Source organism: Halichoerus grypus, chromosome 7 (assembly GCF_964656455.1).
Source record: "Halichoerus grypus chromosome 7, mHalGry1.hap1.1, whole genome shotgun sequence".
Classification (NCBI taxonomy): Eukaryota; Metazoa; Chordata; class Mammalia; order Carnivora; family Phocidae; genus Halichoerus; species Halichoerus grypus.
The window spans coordinates 15,267,548-15,289,942 of record NC_135718.1 but is presented as its reverse complement, the minus strand read 5'-3'; the positions used below and the strand labels follow the sequence as shown (position 1 = coordinate 15,289,942).

At 34.8% G+C, this 22,395-nt stretch overlaps 1 protein-coding gene across 5 annotated transcripts in view; it reads left to right on the top strand.

The window, feature by feature from the left end:
- Positions 1–22,395, top strand: part of ATRNL1 (attractin like 1) — an 839,881-nt gene that overhangs the window by 359,739 nt on the left and 457,747 nt on the right. For all 5 annotated transcript variants that reach the window (XM_078077077.1, XM_078077076.1, XM_078077079.1 and 2 more), the window contains exons 23-24: positions 4,555–4,633; positions 6,710–6,867. In XM_078077077.1, the coding sequence (XP_077933203.1) occupies positions 4,555–4,633; positions 6,710–6,867 (237 nt within the window). The remainder of the gene's footprint in view (positions 1–4,554; positions 4,634–6,709; positions 6,868–22,395) is intronic.

Sequence of the window (22,395 nt, the reverse complement as noted above, 5' to 3'; positions counted from 1 at the left end):
CCACATTACTGAATTGCTGTATGAGTTCTAGTAATTTGGGGGTGGAGTCTTTTGGGTTTTCCACATAAAGTATCATGTCATCTGCGAAAAGAGAAAGTGTGACTTTTTCTTTGCCAATTTGAATACCTTTTATTTCTTTTTGTTGTCTGATTGTTGTTGGTAGGACTTCTAGTACTATGTTGAACAGTAGTCGTGAGAGTGGGCATCCTTGACATGTTCCTGATCTTAAGGGAAAGGCTCTCACCTTTTCCCCATTGAGGATGATATTCACTGTGGGTTTTTCATAGATGGAGTTTATGAACTTGAGGAATGTTCCCTCTATCCTTATACTCTGAGGAGTTTTAATCAGGAAAGGATGCTGTATTTTGTCAAATGCTTTTTCTGCGTCAATTGAGAGGACGATATGGTTCTTCTTTCTCCTCTTATTAATGTGTTCTATCACACTGATTGATTTGTGAATGTTGAACCACCCTTGCATCCCAGGGATAAATCCCACTTGGTCCTGGTGAATGATCCTTTTAATGTATTGCTGGATCCTATTAGCTAGGATTTTGTTGAAGATTTTGGAATCCATATTCATCAGGGATATCAGTCTGAAATTCTCCTTTTTGATGGTTTGGGGATTAAGGTAATGCTGGCCTCATAGAATGAGTCTGGAAGCTTTCCTTCTGTTTCTGTTTTTTGAAACAGCTTCAGTAGAATAGGTATTATTTCTTCATTGAATGTTTGGTAGAATTCCCCAGGGAATCCATCAGGCCCTGGACTCTTGTTTTTTGGGAGGTTTTTGATCACTGCTTCAATCTCGTTACTGGTTATTGGCCTTTTCAGGTTGTCAATTTCTTCCTGTTTCAGCCTTGGGAGTTTATAGGTTTTCAGGAAAGCATCCATTTCTTCCAGGTTGCTCAGTTTATTGGCATAAGTTGTTGATAATAATTTCTAATAATTGTTTCTATTTCCTTGGTGGTAGTCATGATCTCTCCCCTTTCATTCATAATTTTATTAATGTGGGTCCTTTCTCTTTTCTTTTGGATAAGTCTGGGAAGTGGTTTATCGATCTTATTAATTCTTTCAAAGAACCAGCTTCTAGTTTCGTTGATTTGATCCACTGTGTTTCTGGTTTCTAATTCATTGATCTCTGCTCTAATCTTAATTATTTCTCTTCTAATGCATGGCTTAGGCATCGTTTGTTGCTTTTTCTGTATTCTTTAAGGTGTAGAGTTAGTCGGTGAATTTGGGATTTTTCTCTTTTTTTGAGTGAGGCTTGGATGGCTATATATTCCCCCTTAGGACTGCCTTTGCTGTGTCCTATAGGTTTTGGACTGATGTGTTTTCATTTTCGTTGGTTTCCATGAATTGTTTAAGTTCTTCTTTGATTTCCTGGTTGACCCAAACATTCTTGAACAGAGTGGTCTTTAGCTTCCAACTGTTTGAATTTCTTCCAAATTTTTTCTTGTGATTGAGTTCCAGTTTTAAAGCACTATGGTCTGAGAATATGCAGGGAATAATCTCAATCTTTTGGTATCGGTTGAGACCTGATTTGTGACCCAGTATATGGTCTATTCTGGAGAAAGTTCCATGTGCACTCGAGAAGAATGAGTATTCTGTTGTTTTAGGGTAGAATGTTCTGTATAGATCTATGAGGTCCATCTGGTCCAGTGTGTCATTCAAAGCTCTTGTTTCTTTGTTGATTTTCTGCTTAGATGATCTGTCTATTGCTGAGAATGGAGTATTGAGGTCTCCTACAATTAACGTATTGTTATCAATATGACTCTTTATTTTGGTTAACAGTTGGATTATGTAGATGGCTGCTCCCATGTTGGGCACGTAGATATTTACAATTGTTAGATCTTCTTGTTGGATAGACCCTTTAAGAATGATATAGTGTCCTTCTGTGTCTCTAACTACAGTCTTTAGTTTAAAATCTAATTTGTCTGATATAAGAATTGCTACCCCAGCTTTCTTTTGAGGTCCACCGGCATGGAAGATGGATCTCCATCCCTTCACTTTCAGTCTGGATGTATGTTTAGGTTCAAAATGAGTCTCTTGTAGACAGCATATGATGGGTCCTTTCTTTTTTATCCAATCTGCAACCCTGGGCTGGCTTAGTTGTCACATATTCTTTCAATTTTTGCCGGTCTTGGAAGCTCTGCATCTCTCCATCCATTCTAAATGACAACCTTGCTGGATAAATATTCTTGGCTGTGTGTTCTTCTTGTTTAGTACCCTGAATATGTCTTGCCAGGCCTTTCTGGCTTGCCAGGTCTCTGTGGATAGGTCTGATGTTATTCTGATGTTCCTCCCTCTGTACGTAAGGAATCTCTTCCCCCTAACTGCCCTGAAGATGGTTTCCTTGGTTCTAAGATTTGTGAGTTTTACTATTACATGCTGGAGTGTTGGCCTGTTTTCCTTGATCTTGGGAGGGGTCCTCTCTGTCTCTAGGACACGAATGTTTGTTTCATTCCCCAGATTAGGGAAATTCTCAGCTATGATTTGCTCAAATATATCTTCTAGTCCTCTCTCTCTCTCCACCTCCCCCCTCCCCCCAGGATTTCCAATATTTCTGGCATTGGAACGTTTCATGGTGTCACTTATTTCTCTGATTCTATTTTCATGGATTCTGAGTTGTTTTTCCCTAGCCTCCTCTTTTCCCTTTTTGCCTATTAATTGGTCTTCGAGGTTCCTAATTCATTCTTCTGCCTCGCTTACCCTAGCTGTTAGATTATCTAGATTAGATTGGATCTCATTGATAGCATTAAGTTCTGCCAATTCAGCTTTCATTTCTGCCCTTAGAGACTCTATGTTGCCATTAATTGATTTCTCCATTCTAGCTATTGTCTTCATAATTGCTAGCCTGAATTCCATCTCTGATATCTTGGTTGTATCTGAATCCATTTGTAAATCTGTGGCATAAGTCATAGTCTCTGAGTCTTTCCTATTTTGGGGGTTCTTCCTCCTAGTCATTCTGTTGATGGGTGTTTGAGGGAATGTATAGAGTCCAAATTATTGACCACAACCCAAGCAAGATGCACCTGTTTTCTAGGGACCTTAGGATTGCTGGCCTCTTGATTTCCCATCCTGTCTTCTGGCGGAGGGGCCTGCAGCGCTGTTACTCAGGCAACCCTGTTTGGGCAGAGTTGTCCTGCCCTCTGTGGCAGGGGATGGGCTCAGTGAAAATCGTTTTTTTGGGGCTTTTGTTCTCTGGCGGCTCTCCCTGTCAGAGCCGTGTCTCTTCCAAGAGTCAGAGCAGAAGAGACCGTTTCCAACCCTCTGCCTCAGAGCCCAGAGATTGCAGTCTGTTCTTCAGTGAGCTCTCCAGGACACACTATCTCCGTTTCTGTCTGTGCTGCTATAAACTGCAGGGTCCTGGGTTGTGCGCCCCTCAGCAGCGCTCCCAGTCCTCGCCTCCATGTGGGGGCATGTCTCTGCCCTTTATGCTTCTAAAACTGCCAGCCGCCCCCAGTTTGCACGTGCAGCCCTGCCACTCTGGGTTTCTCTCCAGGGGGCTGCCCTAAAGTCCTTTCCCCACCACTACCGGTCTGCGAGTCTGTGCTGAGTCCCCAGCACAGGAGGCTGTCACTCGCAGGTGGTGTAGGATCTCCATAGCCAGGCTCCCTCCCGCTCCCATTTATCCTCCCATATCTGCCCATGGAATCACGGCTCCCCGATTCGTACCTCGAAACCAACCACCTGCAATTTTCTGTTTGTAGAGATCCAGATCTATCTTCTTACATCTCAGGCTGATTTTGTGGGTGTTCAGAGTGGTTTGGTAGATATCCAGCTCAATTCTGGGGACCGTTTGGAATAGGGTCGGTAATCCTCTGCCATCTTCCACTCCCCCCACACACATTTTCTTTGAAAGTGTAGGATGCTAAACTATCATGAGAGGTGCCCCTAAGAATGCTTGTAACATCATTATATCTAATTATATAAATATAATTTATAACTAAAATGAAATTCAACTTGGAACAGTTACTGAAATTAATATAGATTAGTGATCAGGGCTTCCTACTTATCCTACATAAAAAAAAATAATAAATAGGTACCTTAATTATTTATACATTTCCTACAATTTGACAGTAGATTTAATTCTAACCCATTTTTACCTGAGAGTTCTAGTTTATGTATCATATATATATATTTTTTCAATACAGAAATGTTTGTATAATAATACTATATGCACCTAAGAAGAAATCTTTCAACAAAACAATAATCTCACATTGCTATAAAATTACTTTGGACTAACCTAAACCTGTATCATTTAACTATTAACTACAGGTAAGCAAAGAGAATCAAAATACAAATAATGAATTACAGCAACCTCTGGTTTACATACAGAAGGCTGGATTATAGTAGGGAGGATAAATGGGAACTTTAAACTACCTTTGAATTTATCACCTATATGTTTTCATTAAAAAAGTGTAACTGACATCTACACCTAGTTGAATATTGACAAAATGTATAGAGTCTGTGAAATATAGCATGGGCATAATTAAAACACAAAACATTATTTAGTGTAATTTGATTTTTTAACCCTAATATTTTCTTTCTTTGTAGTCAAACAAAAATTTGGATATTTCGATTAATGCATCAAACAACTTTAATCTCAACATTACATGGTCAGTTGGTTCAACAGGTAAGAGGATTTTGTTGTCACGTGTCTTTCACATGTTTGTTTATGGAATGTGTTCTAACATGGCCTTTTATTGTTAATTCAAATAATTGAAATTTTAAAAAAATGTCATTGTGCTGATTCAGGTAAAAATAATAAGTAGCATTGTTAATAAAGTTTCATTCCTTTGTCAACTTTGTCCCTTATTCAATTAAAATTAGATGCGTAACAAATACTGTACACCACATAATTTTTTAAAATGGTAATGTTATGAATTGCTATGATTTTAATTAAGATATTACTTCTTTAATGACTAGGGACTGAGATTTCAGTTATTTGATTCACTATTGAAGCTATAAATTTAATTATTAACCTTAATATTGATAGAAAACAATGAAATTCTGTGCATGCTGATAAATTAACATGTTTTCTATTACTTTCAAGCTTAGAAATATACTATTCCCTTTGTCAGCTTCAGTGCTGAGAGAAGGTTGGAAAAAGCCCCTATACTTAATATGTCTTCCATAATAAGGTTTTTAAGTTGAAGTTTTTGACTTTTAAAAAATGTAACCAAGATGAAAGCAAACTATGTTGGATTATGAAAAAGTGTGCTCACTTTTTTGTATTTACATCTTAGGAAATTCTGTTGGTTTTTATTTTCTATATCAAAGATATACTCTTGCATAAAAGTGTTGGAATCTTCTTTAAAGAAAATATGTGGATTCTTAGACATCCATATTTGATTTCTGAAAATCAAGTCATTATGCCATTTTAATATGTAGAATCGTGGAGATGTAGAATTCAAGAATGATGAGGTCTTTGCAGTTCTAGAACCTATATTCCATGTGTTAAAAAATGAGAAGTTTGGGCAACTATATAGATATTTTGTTAATATGGTGCCAAACATATAGTAAAATCTTGGCATTTTGAGCTTCATTAATTAAGAATTCATGATGGAACACTGGGCTGGCTCAGTTGGTAGAATATTTATTTCTTGATCTTAGGGTTGTAAGTTTGATTCCCATGTTGGGTGTAGAGATTACTTAAAAATAAAACCATTTTAAAGAAAGGAATTCATGAAAACTTGTACTATTAATTTGAAATTTACTTTGGCACAATAAATTAACTCTAGAAGATTTTTAAAATTTGTTAACAAAAATAAATAAAACCTTTGTAATTAGTTTAGAATGGTGATTTTTTTTTCAATGTAAGAAATTGCTTGTAACTTTTAGATTCCCATAACCCTAAATCTCAGAAATTTTGATTTATCAGGTTAGGAGATGGGGTCAGGAAGTCTGCCTTTTAAAACAGCATCCCATGTAATTTTGGAATAGGTGATGAATTAGAAATTAATTCAGTTGCTCAGTGTACTAATTCTAAATATTTTTACTGTTTTTTAAGGTGGAAGGCTTAGTAAGATTGTTGGAAATGTTTTGTTCCAGTTGGTCAATTTCAGTAAATATTTATTGAGTATGCAATATGTGTTTAACTAATTAAACATTTAGCTCATGTTTTAAATTGTGGCCTCCTTTCAATTTATTCAAAGTAGTGATGGTTCAATTTGTGGTTAAGACAAATTGATTCCTTTTCCATTTTTAAATTGGATTGAGACATGTGAAATATGTCCTGATTTGTTTTGAGAGGCTCTGTGGAGTAGTAAATAGAAGGAACTCAGTGTTTGGAGCTAATATATACCTGAGTTCCAAAGTGGAATTTACCATTCAGTAGCTATAAACTTAAGGCAAGTGTTTTAATCTTTCTGAGGGTCAGGTTTCAATTTGAAAAATAGAGATGGAATACCTCTGGGATAAAACTGTTATTAGAAAAGAATATAAAATCTCTACACCAGTGACTAGTACATAGCACTTAATCAGTGGTATCATTTAAAAAAAATAATTTTTATACTATTTCCATTAATTTTATGATGACTTTTATTTCTCCTTTGTTACTCTAAATAGTGAACAAGTTTGTTTTGATAATTATGTTTTTATACGTACAGTTCTAAAAATTAAGTAAATATAATATATATTTTTAAGTTCAAAAAGATCCTTTTTTCCTAATAGGAGTTTTAAAAATTTGTTATTATTATTTACATTTTAGCTGGAACAATATCCGGGGAGGAGACTCCTATAGTGTCCAAAACTAATATAAAGGAATACAGAGATAGTTTTTCCTATGAAAAATTTAACTTTAGAAGCAATCCTAACATCACATTCTATGTGTATGTCAGCAACTTTTCCTGGCCTATTAAAATACAGGTAAGTGTTAATAGTGTTTAACATAATGACCATTGAGTATTTTCTTTACAAAAACAATGCTGTTTTTGTTCGAAGTAATGATATGGATAAGATTTCTATGTTTTGAACAACATGAAACATGTATTGATCCTTGATAAAAAGGGTACATTGAATGTCTAATGATGAATGTGTTGTTTATTTTTTGACTGTTCAAAATCTATTGGTTTAATGTTAATTACAGTTTTCTTTTTGGGTAACAATGGAGTGCCAGAGGTGCAATATTATTTCGCCTAGTTTATACTCTGACTGAGAAGACTAGGAGAACAGAATCCAAGTTCAGAAGGTTTATCTATGTGGTCTTGAAGTTTAAGATCCAGCATAGATAGAAGATAGGTTAAAAGTAGATGGCTTTCTCCTTTGTTATATTAGCTCGAAGGGAGGGCTTTGGCCTGATTAAAGTACGGGTGGTAAGTTTGAGGCCTGGTATCCAGGAAAGGGGTGAAAACTGGCTATTTCTAGGGACTGGGCTTTGCACCAGACAGCAGATCTTCTCAGTCTCTATGCCCAGGTTTTGACTCCTCTCATAGTTATGAGAGCCATGGAAAAATGTGCTTGAGTATTCCCCAGGGACTCCAAAGGATGACACAACCAGATTCCAGGTTTAAAATATCACAGCTGCCCCCTGACCCATGACCCAGGCAGCATGTCTCTCCCTTTCTCCTTTAATTTTCCTTTTTTCGGGCAAAATCTAGCGAAGGGGGACACACTTGCTGCTTTAACACTTCGTTTCCCTATGCCCCAACAGTGAACACTGTCAGTCACACAGCCAACAGATTATCTGTCCTACATTCAGGTTGTGAAACTCGATTGACTTGTATTTCTAGTTTAGTAGTCCTCGAAGTGTGGTCCCTTGATCACGAGCAGCAACGATAATGAATGTCTTTATTAAAAATGTTCATACTAATGATATTGAATCAATCAAAAAATGTAATTTTTTAATGAAATTATATTCTAAGAAATGCATCAAAACTTCAGATAACCAGATTGTTTGGGTTTTCTGATCAACTGTATACTTCATCTGAGGGTTAGATACTCTGTTCTTACAGCTTTACTTGAAATTATTTGCTTTGTTTAGAATCTCATTTTTCCTTTATTATATACTGAACGTAATTTAAACTTCATTAAAAATTTAGGGTAATCAGTACTTAACAGTTGTTTAAGACCCACTACCTCTCACTGTTGATTTCTTTATGCTACATATAGATGTTGTATATTTCTTTCCTTTTTTTTATTAAAGTATATTTCATTTTTTATTGTGTTTAGTGATAGGCTAAAGGGTTTAGATTTACTGCTAGGAAACATTTAGGATGTTCTTTCTATCTTGAATTAGTCAGGGTTTGTGTTCTTAATTTATGCTTTTATGAAAGAAAAGCCTATATGTTGTAATGTTGGCATTTGTTCATATATTCATCTTTTATGACTGATTATTTGGGTTTAGATTTACTGCTAGGAAACATTTAGGATGTTCTTTCTATCTTGAATTAGTCAGGGTTTGTGTTCTTAATTTATGCTTTTATGAAAGAAAAGCCTGTATGTTGTAATGTTGGCATTTGTTCATATATTCATCTTTTATGACTGATTATTTGATTAGATTGAATTCAAATTAGTTTATGGAAATCTCCTATGTACCAAGCCCTGTGCTAGGTCATTATGTTTTAAAATCTTTAAGGGGTGCCTGGGTGGCTGTCAGTTAAGTGTCTGCCTTTGGCTTGGGTCATGATTTCTGGGTCCTGGGATCGAGCCCCGTGTCAGGCTTCCTTCTCAGTGGGGAGTCTTCTCCCTCTCCCTCCATCTCATTCTCTCTCTCTCTCTCTCTCTCCTGCTCTCAAATAAATAAATAAAATCTTTAAAAAAAAATCTTTAAAAAATGTACAGATTATTCTTTCCCCTTTCATATTAATGACAGCTTATGATCTATGACTAGAAATTATTTAATTTCTATGTGATTTGTGGGAAGATAGTGATTTTTAAAAATCATGTATTTATGGGAAAATTATTTTTATTTGTAAGGCTAATTCAGCATCTAAATTAAGGAAGTTAATTAACTAAGAAATATTATAATCACTACTCAGTAGTGAGAATTATTTTGATATTTTTATTTCTTCATTGTATAGTGATTGATTTAGATGCTATTATGGTCAGAAAATGCTGGAAATATTTTGACCTTGAGGATGTTGGATGCATCATTTTATTTTCTAGGATTTATACAGAAATATGAATCAGATTTTACTTGGTATATTCAAATTATGATTAAAGGCAACAAAAGGGTTCATCTATTGAGCTTATTAAGTAGTAATTAAAATTGATATAATTGTTACATTTTAAGTTTTTTCATGTCCTTCATGTGTGGTTATCTAATTATTTATTTTTAAGCAAATTACATCATTACTATAGAATGCTAATGAATATTTAATGGTTAAAAATTAAATTTTAAATTGAATTTTCTTTTGAGAACATACTAGCAATATGTTCTAGAAGCCACACCAGAATTTGTGTAATAAAGTTGAAATATTCTACTCTCCCCAAATAATAAAATTTAGAAAGTAACTGATGGTTAAGATAGGTAGAGCCTAATTCCTACTTTTTGATTAAAATAATTATATTAGTTCTGAGGAATATGTTATATTAAAGCATATGAGTATGTGTGTTTGTTTATAGGATTGTAAAATAACTTTACTATTTTAGATTTATTTGCTAATAGAATTGAAATACCCTGATTTTTTAATGCTTTTGAATGCTTAATCAACCTTGTTATACAGGGGTAAGCTCCAGTTGGTCATTTGTATTACTTTTTTATGTATTGTTGGATTTGATTTGTTAAAATTTTGTTAAGAATTTTTATACCTATGCTTATGAGAGGTTATTAGTCTATAGTCTTGTATTTGTTGTAATCTTGTTTGACTTTGTATCATGGTACTGCTGGCCTTATAAAATGAATTGGGAAACATTTCCTCTTAATTTTCTGAAAGATTTGTGTGGAATTGATATTTTTTTTCTTAAATTTGTGGTAGAATTCAACATTGAATGTATTTGGACTTCCAGGTTTCTTTGTGGGAAGGTTTCAACTAAAATTTCAATGTCTTTAATAAGATTTAGAGGTTTGTGTTTTCTATTTCTTCTTGAATGAGTTCTATCAGTTTGTGTTTCGCAGTTATATTTCTCCCATTTGATTTAACTTGTAGAATTTATTGGCAAAAGATTATTAATAATATTTACGTGTTATCCAGTGGATATCATCACTCTTACTTCTGATATTCATAATTTATTTCTCCTTTCTTTCTCTCTCTTTTTTTCCTTGATCAGCTGGAGAGTTATCAGTTTCATTAATTTTTCTTTGAGAAACAAATGGTTCATTTATTTTCTCTATTTTTTCCATTTCATTAATTTCTTCTCTTTATTCCCTTTCTTTTGCTTACTTCAACATTAATTTGCTCTTCTTTTTCTGGTTTCTTAAGGTGAATACTTTCCAATTTCCTTTTTGATTTCCTCCATTGTCAGTTGAGTATTTAGAAGTGGCATATTTTATTTACAGCTATTTGGAAAATGTCTAAAAATGTTTCTGTAATGTATTTCTAATTTAACTTTATTGTCACAAAAAATATTTTGAATGATTTAAATTCCTTAAATTTAGTGAGACTTATTTTATGACCCAGTGTGTTTTGCAGAATAATGACTCCACAGAAGTAACCACATCCTAATCCCTGGTGCCCGTGAATATATTATCTTACATGAAAAAGGGGAGTGTGAACATGTGATTAAGTTTAGGGCATTAAGATGCTTATCCAGGATTGCTAAGTAGACTCAACCTAATTAGCTGGGTCTTAAAGTAGCGTTTGCTGCCTGAAGTCAGGGTTAGAGAGAGATGTGCATACAGAAGAATAGTTAGAGAGAAGCAAATTGCTAGCTTTGAATATGGGAAAAAGGGGCATCTAGAAGCTGGAAAAGTGGAGGAAACAGATTCTTCTTTAGAGCCTCTAAAAAAAAAAACAAAACCACAGCCCTGCCAATACCTTGATTTTAGTCCATTGAAACCTCTATCAGACTGCTCACAACAGAATTGTAAGAGTAAATATGTCAGATTTCTAACATACAGAACTGTGATAGTAAATTTGTATTGTTATTTAAGCCACTAAGGTCATGGTAGTTGGTTGCCACAGCAATAGAAAATGAATAAATCTGGTGTTTTAGTACATTGGGCTACCATAACAAAATAACACTGACTGGGTAGCTTATAAACAATAGAACTTTTTTGCTCACCATTCTAGAGGCTGGAAAATCACTATCAAGGCACCAGCATAGTCAGGTATCCTCTTTCTCATTCATAAAGTAGCACCTTCTCACTGTATCCTCACATGGTGGAAGAGGATAGGGAACTCTGTGGGACCTTTTTTGTAGTAGCACTAATCCCTTTCATGAGGGATCCACCCTTGTGACCTATTCACCTCCCAAGGGTTTTGCCTATTAATACCATTGCCTTTAGGAGTTAGCATTTCAGCATATGAATTTGGGGGCAGGGGCATAAACATTCAGACCATAGCACCCAGTATATGATCTATTTTGGTAAATGTTCCTTGGATACTTGCAAAAAAAGGTACATTTTGCTGTCATTGGGTAGAGTGTTCTACAAATGTGAATTAGGTCAAGTTGGTTGATGGTTTTTTATGTCTTCTAATGTTCTCATTGATATTCTTTCAATTTGAGAAATGAGTGTTGAAATCTATGACTGTAATTGTGAATTAGTTTATTTGTTCTTGTAGTTCTTTCAATTTTTACTTCATGTATTTTGTAACTCTTTTAATTAAATACATAAATGTTTAGGGTTTTTATGTCTTCTTGATGAATTGATGACTTGACTTTATCATTAGGAAATCACCTTCTGTATTCCTGGTAATATTCTTTGCTCTTACTTTTCCAGATATTATTATAGCCTCTCCAGCTTACTGTTTATTATAGCTAGAACACTATATAATTTTTTTATGTTTCAAGTTTTTATTTAAATTCTAGTTAGTAATAGTGTAATATTGGTTTCAGGAGTAGAATTTAATGATTCATCACTTACATATAACACACAGTGCTCATTACAACAAGTGCCCTCCTTAATACCCATCACCTATTTATTTAGACCATCTCCCTAGCCACCTTCCCTCCATCAACTCTGTTCTCTATAGTTAGAGTCTTTATGGTTTGCCTCCCTCTCTTTTTTCTTCCTTTCCCATATGATAATCTGTTTTGTTTCTTAAATTCCACATATGAGTAAAATCATATGGTGTTTGTCTTTCTCTGATTGACTTACTTTGCTTAGCCTAATCTACTCTAGCTCCATCCACATCATTGCAAATGGTAAGATTTCATTCTTTTTTAAGGCTGAGTGATATTCCATTGTATATATATACACCACATCTTCTTTATCCATTCATCAGTTGATGGACATTTGGGCTCTTTCCATTCTTTGGCTGTTGTTGATAATGCTGCTATAAATGTCTGGGTGCATGTGCCCCTTCGAATCAGTATTTTTGTATCCTTTGAGTAAATACCTGGTAGTGCAATTACTGAGTCATAGGGCTGCTCTATTTTTAACTTTTTGAGAAGCATCCATACTATTTTTCAGAGTGGTTGGACCAGTTTGCATTCTCACCAGTAGCGTAAGAGGGTTCCCCATTCTCTTCATCCTTGCCAAAATCTGTTGTTTCCCGTATTGCTAATTTTAGCTGTTCTGACAGGTGTGAGGTGGTATCTCATAGTTTTGATTTGTATTTCACTGATGATGAGTGATACTGAGCATATTTTCATGTGTCTGTTAGCATCTGTATGTCTTTTTTTGAAAAATATCTATTCATGTCTTCTGCTCAATTCTTAACTGGATTATTTGTTTTTTGGGTGTTGAGTTAGATAAGTTCTTTATGGATTTTGGATACTAACCCTTTATCAGAGATGTCATTTGCAAATATCTTCTCCCATGCAGCAGGTTGCCTTTTAGTTTTGTTGATTGTTTCCTTTGCTGTGCAGAAGTTTTTATCTTGGTAAAGTCCTGATAGTTTATTTTTGCTTTTGTTTCCCTTGCCTCCAGAGACATATCTAGTAAGAAGTTGCTATGGCTGATGTCAAAGAGGTTACTGCTTGTGTTCTTCTCTAGGATTTTGACAGATTTCTGTCTCAAACTTAGGTCTTCCATCCATTTTGAATTTATTTTTGTGTGTGGTGTGAGAAAATGGTCCAGTTGCATTCTTCTGCATGTTGCTATCCAGTTTCCCCAACATCATTTGTTGAAGACTGTCTTTTTTCCATTGGATATTCTTTCCTGCTTTTGAAGATTAGTTGACCATATAGGTATGGGTTCATTTCTGGGTTTTCTCTTCTGTTCCATTGATCTAAGTATCTGTTTTTGTGCCTGTACCATACTGTCTTGATCATTAGAGCTTTGTAGTATAGCTTGAAGTCTGTAATTGTGATGCCTCCAGCTTTGCTTTTTTTTTTCAAGATTGCTTTGTTTATTTGGGGTCTTTTGTGGTTCTGTACAAATTTTAGGATTGTTTGTTGTAGCTCTGTGAAAAAGGCTGTTCATATTTCGTTTTTTTTGTTTTTAAGATTATTTATTTATTTGAGACAGACAGAGAGAGAACAAGCAGAGGGAGTGACAGGCAGAGGGATAGGGAGAAGCAGGAGCCTGATGCGGGGCTCAGTCCCAGGACCCTGGGATTCTGACCTGAGCTGAAGGCAGATGCTTAACTAACTGAGCCACCCAGCCACCCAGGCACCCATGCTGTTTGTATTTTGATAGGGATTGCATTAAATGTGTAGATTGCTTTGGGTAGTATAGATATTTTAACAATATTTGTTCTTCTAATCCATGAGCATGGAATGTTTTTCCATTTCTTTGTGTCCTCTTTAATTTCTTTCATAAGTGTTCTCTAGTTTTCAGAGTACAGATCTTTTACTTCTTTGGTCAGGTTTATTCCTAGGTATCTTATGGTTTTTGTGGTGCAATAGTCAATGGGATCGATTCCTTGATTTCTCTTTCTGCTCTTCATTATTGGTATATAGAAATACAACAGATTTCTGTATGTTCATTTTGTATCCTGAGAGTTTACTGAATTCTTGTATCAGTTTTAGCAATTTTTTGGTGGAGTCTTTTGGGTTTTCTACGTGGAGTATCGTGTCATCTGTGAATAGTGAAAGTTTGACTTCTTCCTTGCTTATTTGGATGCCTCATTTCTTTTTGTTGTCTGATTGCTGAGGCTAAGAGTTACAGTACTATGTTAAATAACAAAGATGAGTTGTATAAGACTGATGAATCATAGACCTGTACCCTGGAAACAAATAATACATTATATGTTAATTAATTGAATTTAAATTAAAAAAATAACAATGGTGAGACTGGACAATAAACCTGTCTTGTTCCTGACTGTAGAGGAAAAGCTCTCAGTTATTCCCTATTGAGGATATTAGCTGTAGGTCTGTTGTATATAGCCCCAATGATGTTGAGATATGTTCCCTTTATCCCTACTTTGTTGACGGTTTTTATCAAGAATTGATGTTGTACTTTTTCAAATACTTTCTCTGCATCTATGAGAAGATCATATGGTTTTTATCCTTTCTTTTATTAATGTGTATCACACTGATTAATTTACAGACATTGAACCACTCTTGCAGCCCTGGAATAAATCCTACTTGATTGTGTTGTACGATTCTTTTAATGTACTGTTGGATTTGTTTTGCTAGTATTTTGTTGAGAATTTCTGCATCCATGTTCATCAGGGATATTGGCCTGTAATTCTCCTTTTTAAGTAGGGTCTTTGGTTTTGGAATCCAGGTAATGATGGCCTCATAGAATGAGTTTGAAGCTTTCCTTCCATTTCTATTTTTTGGAGCAGTTTGAGAAGAGTAGGTATTAACTCTTATTTAAATATTTGGTAGAATTCCTTTGGGAAGCCATCTGGCCCTGGACTTTTGTTTGTTGGGAGTTTTTTTTTTTTTTATTGATTCAATTTTGTTGCTGGTATCTGCTCAAATTTTCTATTCTTCTTGTTTCAGTTTTGGTAGTTTATATCTCTCTAGGAATTTATGCATTTCTTCTAGATTGCCCAGTTTGCTGGCATATAATTTTTCATAATATTCTCTTACAGTTGTTTGTATTTCTGCGGTGTTGGTTGTGATCTCTCCTCTCTCATTCATGATTTTATTTATATGGGCCCTTTCTGTCTCTTTTTGAAAGTCTGGCTAGGGTTTTATCAATTTTAGTAATTCATTCAAAGAATGAGCTTTTATTTATTTATTTATTTATTTTAAGATTTTATTTATTTATTTGAGAGAGAATGAGAGACAGAGAGCATGAGAGGGAGGAGGGTCAGAGGGAGAAGCAGACTCCCTGCCGAGCAAGGAGCCCGATGCGGGACTCGATCCCGGGACTCCAGGATCATAACCTGAGCCGAAGGCAGTCGCTTAACCAACTGAGCCACCCAGGTGCCCTCAAAGAATGAGCTTTTAGTTTCACTTATCTGTTCTACTGTTTTTTATTGTTTCCATTTTGTTTATTTCTGCTCTGATCTTTATTATTTCCCTTCTTTTGCTGCATTTAAGCTTTATTTGCTGTTCCTTTTTTAGCTTCTTTAGGTGTAAGATTAGGTTATATATTTGGGATTTTTCTTGCTTCTTGAGGTAGGCCTGTATTGCTATATTCTTCCCTCTTAGGACTGCTTTTGCTGCATCCCAGAGGTTTTGGTCCATCATGTTTTTATTTTCATTTGTTTCCATGTATTTTTTTAAAAATTTATTCTTTAATTTCCTGGTTAACCCATTCATTGTTTAGTAGGATGTTCTTTAACCTCCATGTATTTGTGGTCTTTCCAAATTTTTTCTTGTGTTTGACTTCCAAATTTCAAAGCATTGTGGTCAGAAAATGTGCATGGTATGATCTCAATCTTTTTGTATTTGTTAAGGCCTAATTTGTGACCCAGTGTGTGATGTATTCTGGAGAATGTCCATGTGTACTCAAAAAGAATGGGTATTCTGCTGTTTTAGGATGAAATGTTCTGAATATTTCTGTTAAGACCATCTGGTACAGTGTGTCATTCAAAGCCCTTGTTTCCTTGTTGATTTTCTGCTTAAATGATCTGTTCATTGCTGTAAGTGTAGTGTTAAAGTCCCCTACTATTATTGTATTATGATAAATGAGTTTTTTTGTGTTTGTTATTAATTGATTTATATATTTGGATGCTCCCAAGTGGGTACATAAATATTTACAATTGTTAGATCTTCTTGTTGGATAGATTCCTTTATTATGATATATTGCTCTTCTTCATCTCTTGTTACAGTCTTTGTTTTAAAATCTAGTTGTCTGATATAAGTATGACTACTCTGGCTTTTTTTAATGTCCATTAGCATGATAAATTGTTCTCCATCCTCTCTCTTTCAATCTGCAGGTGTCTTTAGGTTTAAAATGAGTCTCCTGTAGGCAGCATATAGATGGGTCTTGTTTTTTCCATTCTGATACCCTATGTCTTTTGATTGGAGCATTTAGTCCATTTACATTCAGAGTAATTATTGATAGATACAAATTTAGTGCCCTTGTATTACCTGTTAAGTTGTTGCTTCTGGAGATTTTCTCTGTTCCTTTTTAGTCTTTGTTGATTTTGGCCTTTCTTTCCCACTCAAAGAGTCCCCTTTAATATTTCTTTCAGGGCTAGTTTAGTCGTCATGAACTCTGTTAGTTTTTATTTGGGAAATTCTTTATCTTTTCTTCTACTCTGAATGACAGCTTTGCTGGATAAAGTATCCTTGCTTGCATATTTTCCCCATTCAGCACATTGCATATATCATGCCACTCTCATCTGGCCTGCCAAGTTTCTGTGGAGAGATCTGTTGCTAACTTGCTTTGTCTTCCCTTGTTAAGTGAGGGATTTCTTTTCTTTTTTTTTTTTTTTTAAAGATTTTATTTATTTATTTGACAGAGACACAGCGAGAGAGGGAACACAAGCAGGGGAGTGGGAGAGGGAGAATCAGGCCTCCCACCGAGCAGGGAGCCTGATGTGGGGCTCGATCCCAGGACCCTGGGATCATGATCTGAGCCCAAGGCAGACGCTTAATAACTGAGCCACCCAGGTGCCCCAAAGTAAGGGATTTCTTTTCCCTTGCTGCTTTTGGAATTTTTTCCTTATCTCTATTTTGCAAATTTTACTATGATGTGTCTTGATGTTGGCCTGCTTTTTTTGAGTTTGATGGGCATTGTCTGTGCCTCGTGGATTTAGGTGTCTGTTTTTTCCCCCAGGTTAGGGATATTTTCAGCTATAATTTGCTCAAATAAACCTTCTGCCCTCTTTTCCCTTTCTTCTTCTTCTGGGACTCCTATGATGCAAATGTAATTACACTTTATGGAGTCTCTCAGTTCCCTAAGTCTACCTTTGTGATCCAATGTTTTTCTTCTCTCTTTTTTTCAGCTTCATTATGTTCCATTTTTATCTTTTTATTTTATCACTTATTTGTTCCTCTGCTTCTTCCACCCTTGTGGTCATTACATCCAGTCATTTTTGCATGTCTGTTATAGCATTTTTTATTTAAGCCTGAACTAGTTTTTAGGTCTTTTATTATCTCTGTGGTAAGAGACTCCCTGGTGTCTTCCATGCTTTTCTCAAGCGCAGCTAGGATCCTTCTGATTGTTGTTTAAAATTCCGGATGAGGCATATTACTTACATCTCTTTCAGTTAGATCTCTGTGACCTTTTTTGTTCTTTCTTTTGGGATGAATTCCTCCATCTTGGCATTTGTCTAGGTTTCTGTCTTTTGTTGTAAGGAAAGCCTATATTGTTTCCTGCTCCCTCTGGGGAGAGTCTCACTGCACTGGGACTGGTGCTGATATGTCTCAGAAGGGCAGTCAGACAAATGAACAGGAGCTAGTAGTTTAGAGTAAAGAGTAGCAAAAGGCCATAATCAGGTTAGCTGCCCTCAGTAGGTGTCTCTGCCCCTAGGCTAGTGAATGGGACAGGGTAATGGTGCTTCCTTGTCTCTTTTGTCTCCTGAGAGGCAGTGCCACCTCTCCCAAATGCATTCCAAGAAGGAACCGTCCCTCCCAGTCTGATCCAGGCGATCCTCAGACCATGCTTTCTGCTCCCAGGTCTCTACCCTCTTTCTCCACCGGGGCCCCACTACACCCACTGGGCTTAACATCACCTACAGCACGGGCTTCTATAACATCTGGTTGTAGAAACTCATGATAATCAGCCCCTTTCATTTTCCTAGTCAATGGTTTTGGGGAAATGTTTTTCTGTGCAATCCCCTGTGTGCTGCTCTCTCTCTCTCCCTCTCTTTACTCTGTCCATGATCAAGGCTCCCTCCCCTCCACAGCAACCCTGATACTTTTTCCCCCAAATCATGAATCTGCACTTCCTTCTTTCTACAATGTGGCCTCTTTTCTCATTCTACTTGTGCAGTGTGTTCTCTAAGTCCTCAGATCAATTTCTTGGGTGTTTAGACTTACTTGATATTTATCTAGCTGTGTTCTAGGGATGAGGCAAGCATAAGGTCCCCCTACTACTCCACCATCATGACTCCCTCTCTAGAAAGCTCTAGAATGCTGTATCATTTTTCATCCTTTTACTTTAATCTATTTTCGCTTTTATATTTAAAGTGGGTTTCTTTTAGGCGGCATGTAATTTATCCAATCTTAAACCATGTGCAGGTGATACACATATATTTATATCTTTGGGTTTAAATCTTACTATTTGTTTACTATTTTTTCATTTCTTCCTTTTCTGTCTTTTTAAAATTATTTTTTATGATTTCATTTTATTTTCTATGCTGGCTTATTAGCTACAATTCCTGTTGTGTTATTTTAGTCATTATTTTAGTTTATTATATTCCTCTTAAACTTTTTATTGTCTACTTTCAGGTAATATTGCATCACACATTTTTTTATATCTTAACCCTAAAACAATATACTTTCATTTTCATCCTGCTGGGCATTGAGCCATTGCTGAATATGTTTTACTGCTTCTTATATTAGAAAATTCACACTATACTGTTACTATTTTTGATATAGTCAGTCATATTTAAATATATTAAAAAGCAATAATCTTCTATCTAACGTTCGTATTTACTCTTTTCAGTATTCATCTTTCCTTTTTTCTTTTTCTAGATCCAGATTTCTATCTAGTATCATTTTCTGACTGTGTAAGGGACTTAGGCATTTAACACTCTAGCGTAGATCTGCTGGGAATGAAGTATATCAGTCTGTATTTTGAAAACATCTTTATTTTACTTTTTAGGAGGTTGAAGAATTCTAAATAGTAGCTTTTTTCTTTCTTTTGTTTAAAGATGTTTCTCCATTGTCTTTTGGTCTACAGTGTTCCTAGTGAGAAATCTGCTTTTAATCTTATTGTTTGTATGTAATGGGTCTTTTTCCTCTTTCTGCAATTTAAAATTTTTAACTTTTTCACTAGTTTTGGCCAATTTGATTATGGTTATGTAGGTTTGATTTTCTTCCTGTTTCTTGTGCATGGGTTTTACTGATTTATAAAATTATAGTTTTCAACACATTTGGAAAACTTATTTCTCAATTTTTTTCCCCACTCCTTTCTTCTACTTTGGGAATTGCAATTGTACATATATCAGACTGCCTGAAATTGTTCCTTGGCTCACTAATGCTCTGTTTTTTTGTTTTTTATTCAGTCTTTTTTTTTTTTTCTCTTTGTGTTTCATTTTGGATATTTTCTTTTCCTATATCTTTAAATTCACTAATCTTTTTTCTATAGTGTCCAATTTGATATTAATCCCATCTGGTGTATATTTCATTGCAGACATTATATTTTTTAATCTTTAGAATTTTGATAAGGTTTTTTAGAAAATATCTTCCATGTCTTTACTTAACATGTTCATTTTTTTCTGACTTATTTAATATATGGAATAGAGTTATTATAACTCTTCTGTAAATTGTCTACAAATTTGATCATTTGTGTCATTTCTGAATTTCTTTTTTCTTGTTTTATTTTGCTGCTCCTTATGGGTCATATTTTGATTAGATAGCAAACATTCTGAATTTTACCTTTTTGGGTGCTAGGTAATTATCAATTTTAATAAATAAGTTTTAGCTTTATTCTGGGATGGAGTTTTTCTTGGAAAAAAAAATTGATCTTTTCAAGGCTTATTTTTGTGTTTTGTTAGGCAGGAACAAAGCAGCATTTAGTCTGGGGCTAATCTTTTCATTGCTGAGGCATTGTTCTGGGTACTGTACTCTATGATGCATGAATTATAAAGTTTTCTACTCTGACTCTTGGGACCATGACATATTCCCAACTCTGTGTGGCTTTTGAGAATTTTTTTCTCTGCTCCTTTCAATTGACTTTTCCCTCCGCCTTGGATAGTTTCTTTACCAGTAAGTAGTATTCACCTGAAGACTCACAGGGACCCTTAGCAAATCTGTGTAGCAATCTGGGAAGCCCTCTCTTCTCCAGTATACTGTCCTATAAACTCTAGCCACGTTGGCCTCTACAGATGTCAGTTTCATCTCCTCAACTCCAGAAAATTTCTGTGATACACATGTGTTCACTCTCCTTTTGATACACCCTCAAAATCACAGTAATCTCTGACATTTAAGTGCTCACCTCATTTTTTTCTCCACTCAGGAACCATTGTCCTACATTGCTTGATATCCAATTTCTGAAAACAAGTGTTTCATTTATTTTATCTGTTTTACTAGTTGTTTTGGCAGGAGAATAAATTTGTTTCCTCCATTTTGGGAGGAAGTAGGGATCCTACATGTAATTTTGAGTCTAAATAGTAAATAGAATAAATATGCTAGCCATAGGTTTGCTCACTAAATGAGTGAACCACATATGTAGTTACTATATATATGTGGTTTTATGTTTTTACTTGTAATATGTTTTATTTAGTAGGTTAGATTTAAGCTTCCAAGTAATTTGTGGGTAAATGGTAGTCAGGTTGTAGACATATGTCTATGTATTTTAGATTTCATAAGCACATACTGTTGTGGATTCCAAGCTGCAAGTTATGAGAGAATTTATAGTCCATAGATGAAATTGTTCATAAATATTTACAGACTACACTCTATGGAAGCAGTTATTTTGAAAAGTGACTGAAATAAAAAAGTACAAAAACCTAATTCCTATTGAAAAATATCCATCAAACCAGGAGATACCAAGAAACATCCAAAAATAAATTTCACTGTTTTCTTTTCACAAAATTTTATCCAGGGTATTTCTAACAAGGAAACATGTTGTTTTTAAGATAAATTAACACTTAACTTTTATGATCATTTTTACTTAATTTATTTTAACACTTGTTTCAGTAGAGTTGCTACACCAGGGAGAGGACATTGTGAATGTAGTTGAAAGAAAGTGCTTCAGGTTACATTAGCCTTTCTATTTGTAATTTAATTCTTTGTATTCTTACATGCTATAGTATAAAAGATGTATAAAGAATTTAATATTTAAATATTTGTTGTTTGCATAACAAAATACCTTTTTATCATACCCTTTTGGTAAGCCAAACATTTCACATTGATTTTATGTGAATTAATATCAATAGTATTTTCATAATTTTATGTGGTACTTCATTTTTTTCTATCATGATTCTTTTGAGCAATTTCAGTTGTAATGTTTCTATATATATTTGAATAGATTGAACAGATGAATTTAAAAGGTATTATTTGAATGAGGAGAAGATTTCCCAATATGCAGGAAAGCAGAAAAATACTTCATTTGGCTTGATCCAAATTGGGTCTCATCTTGTTATTAATAAGATGAAACTTACTAGCATGATAATAGAACTTTGTACATTTCTACAAATAATAAACAAAATAAAAAGACATAGTAATGATTGTTGCTTACTTAGGATCTTCTGTATTTTGTCAAAGACTAATATAAAGTAGTGCTTCTTACAGAAATGGCAGATACTGAACATTTTTATAAAATTTTATCTACACTTTCAAGCAATTATTAAGTTTCAATCATATGTAAGAAATTTTGCTAGCATATAAAATAGAATACAAAGTAGTCTCTACCCTCATGTAGCTCACAAAATATATTAATAAGCATTTTTTTGTTGTAAATAAAGAAATCCAACTTTAAATTAGGTAGGCTTAGAAAATGGGGCATCCAGAGGAAATGCCTTTGGAGACTTCAAGAACCCAATTACACCTTCTCTGACCATCTTGCCTACAGCTGCATCCCTTAACATCCATTCATGATAAAAACTCTCAACAAAGGTTTAGAAGGAACATACCTCCACATAATAAAGGCCACATATGAAAAACCCACAGCTAACATCATCCTTAATGGAGAAGAACTGAGAGCTTTTCCCCGAAGGTCAGGAATAAGCAAGAATGTCCACTCTTACCACTTTTAATTCAACATAGTACTGGAAGTCCTAGCCACAGCAATCAGACAACAAAAAGAAATAAAAGGCATCCAAATCGGCAAAGAAGAAGTAAAACTTTCAGTCGACAACAAAAAGAAATAAAAGGCATCCACATCGGCAAAGA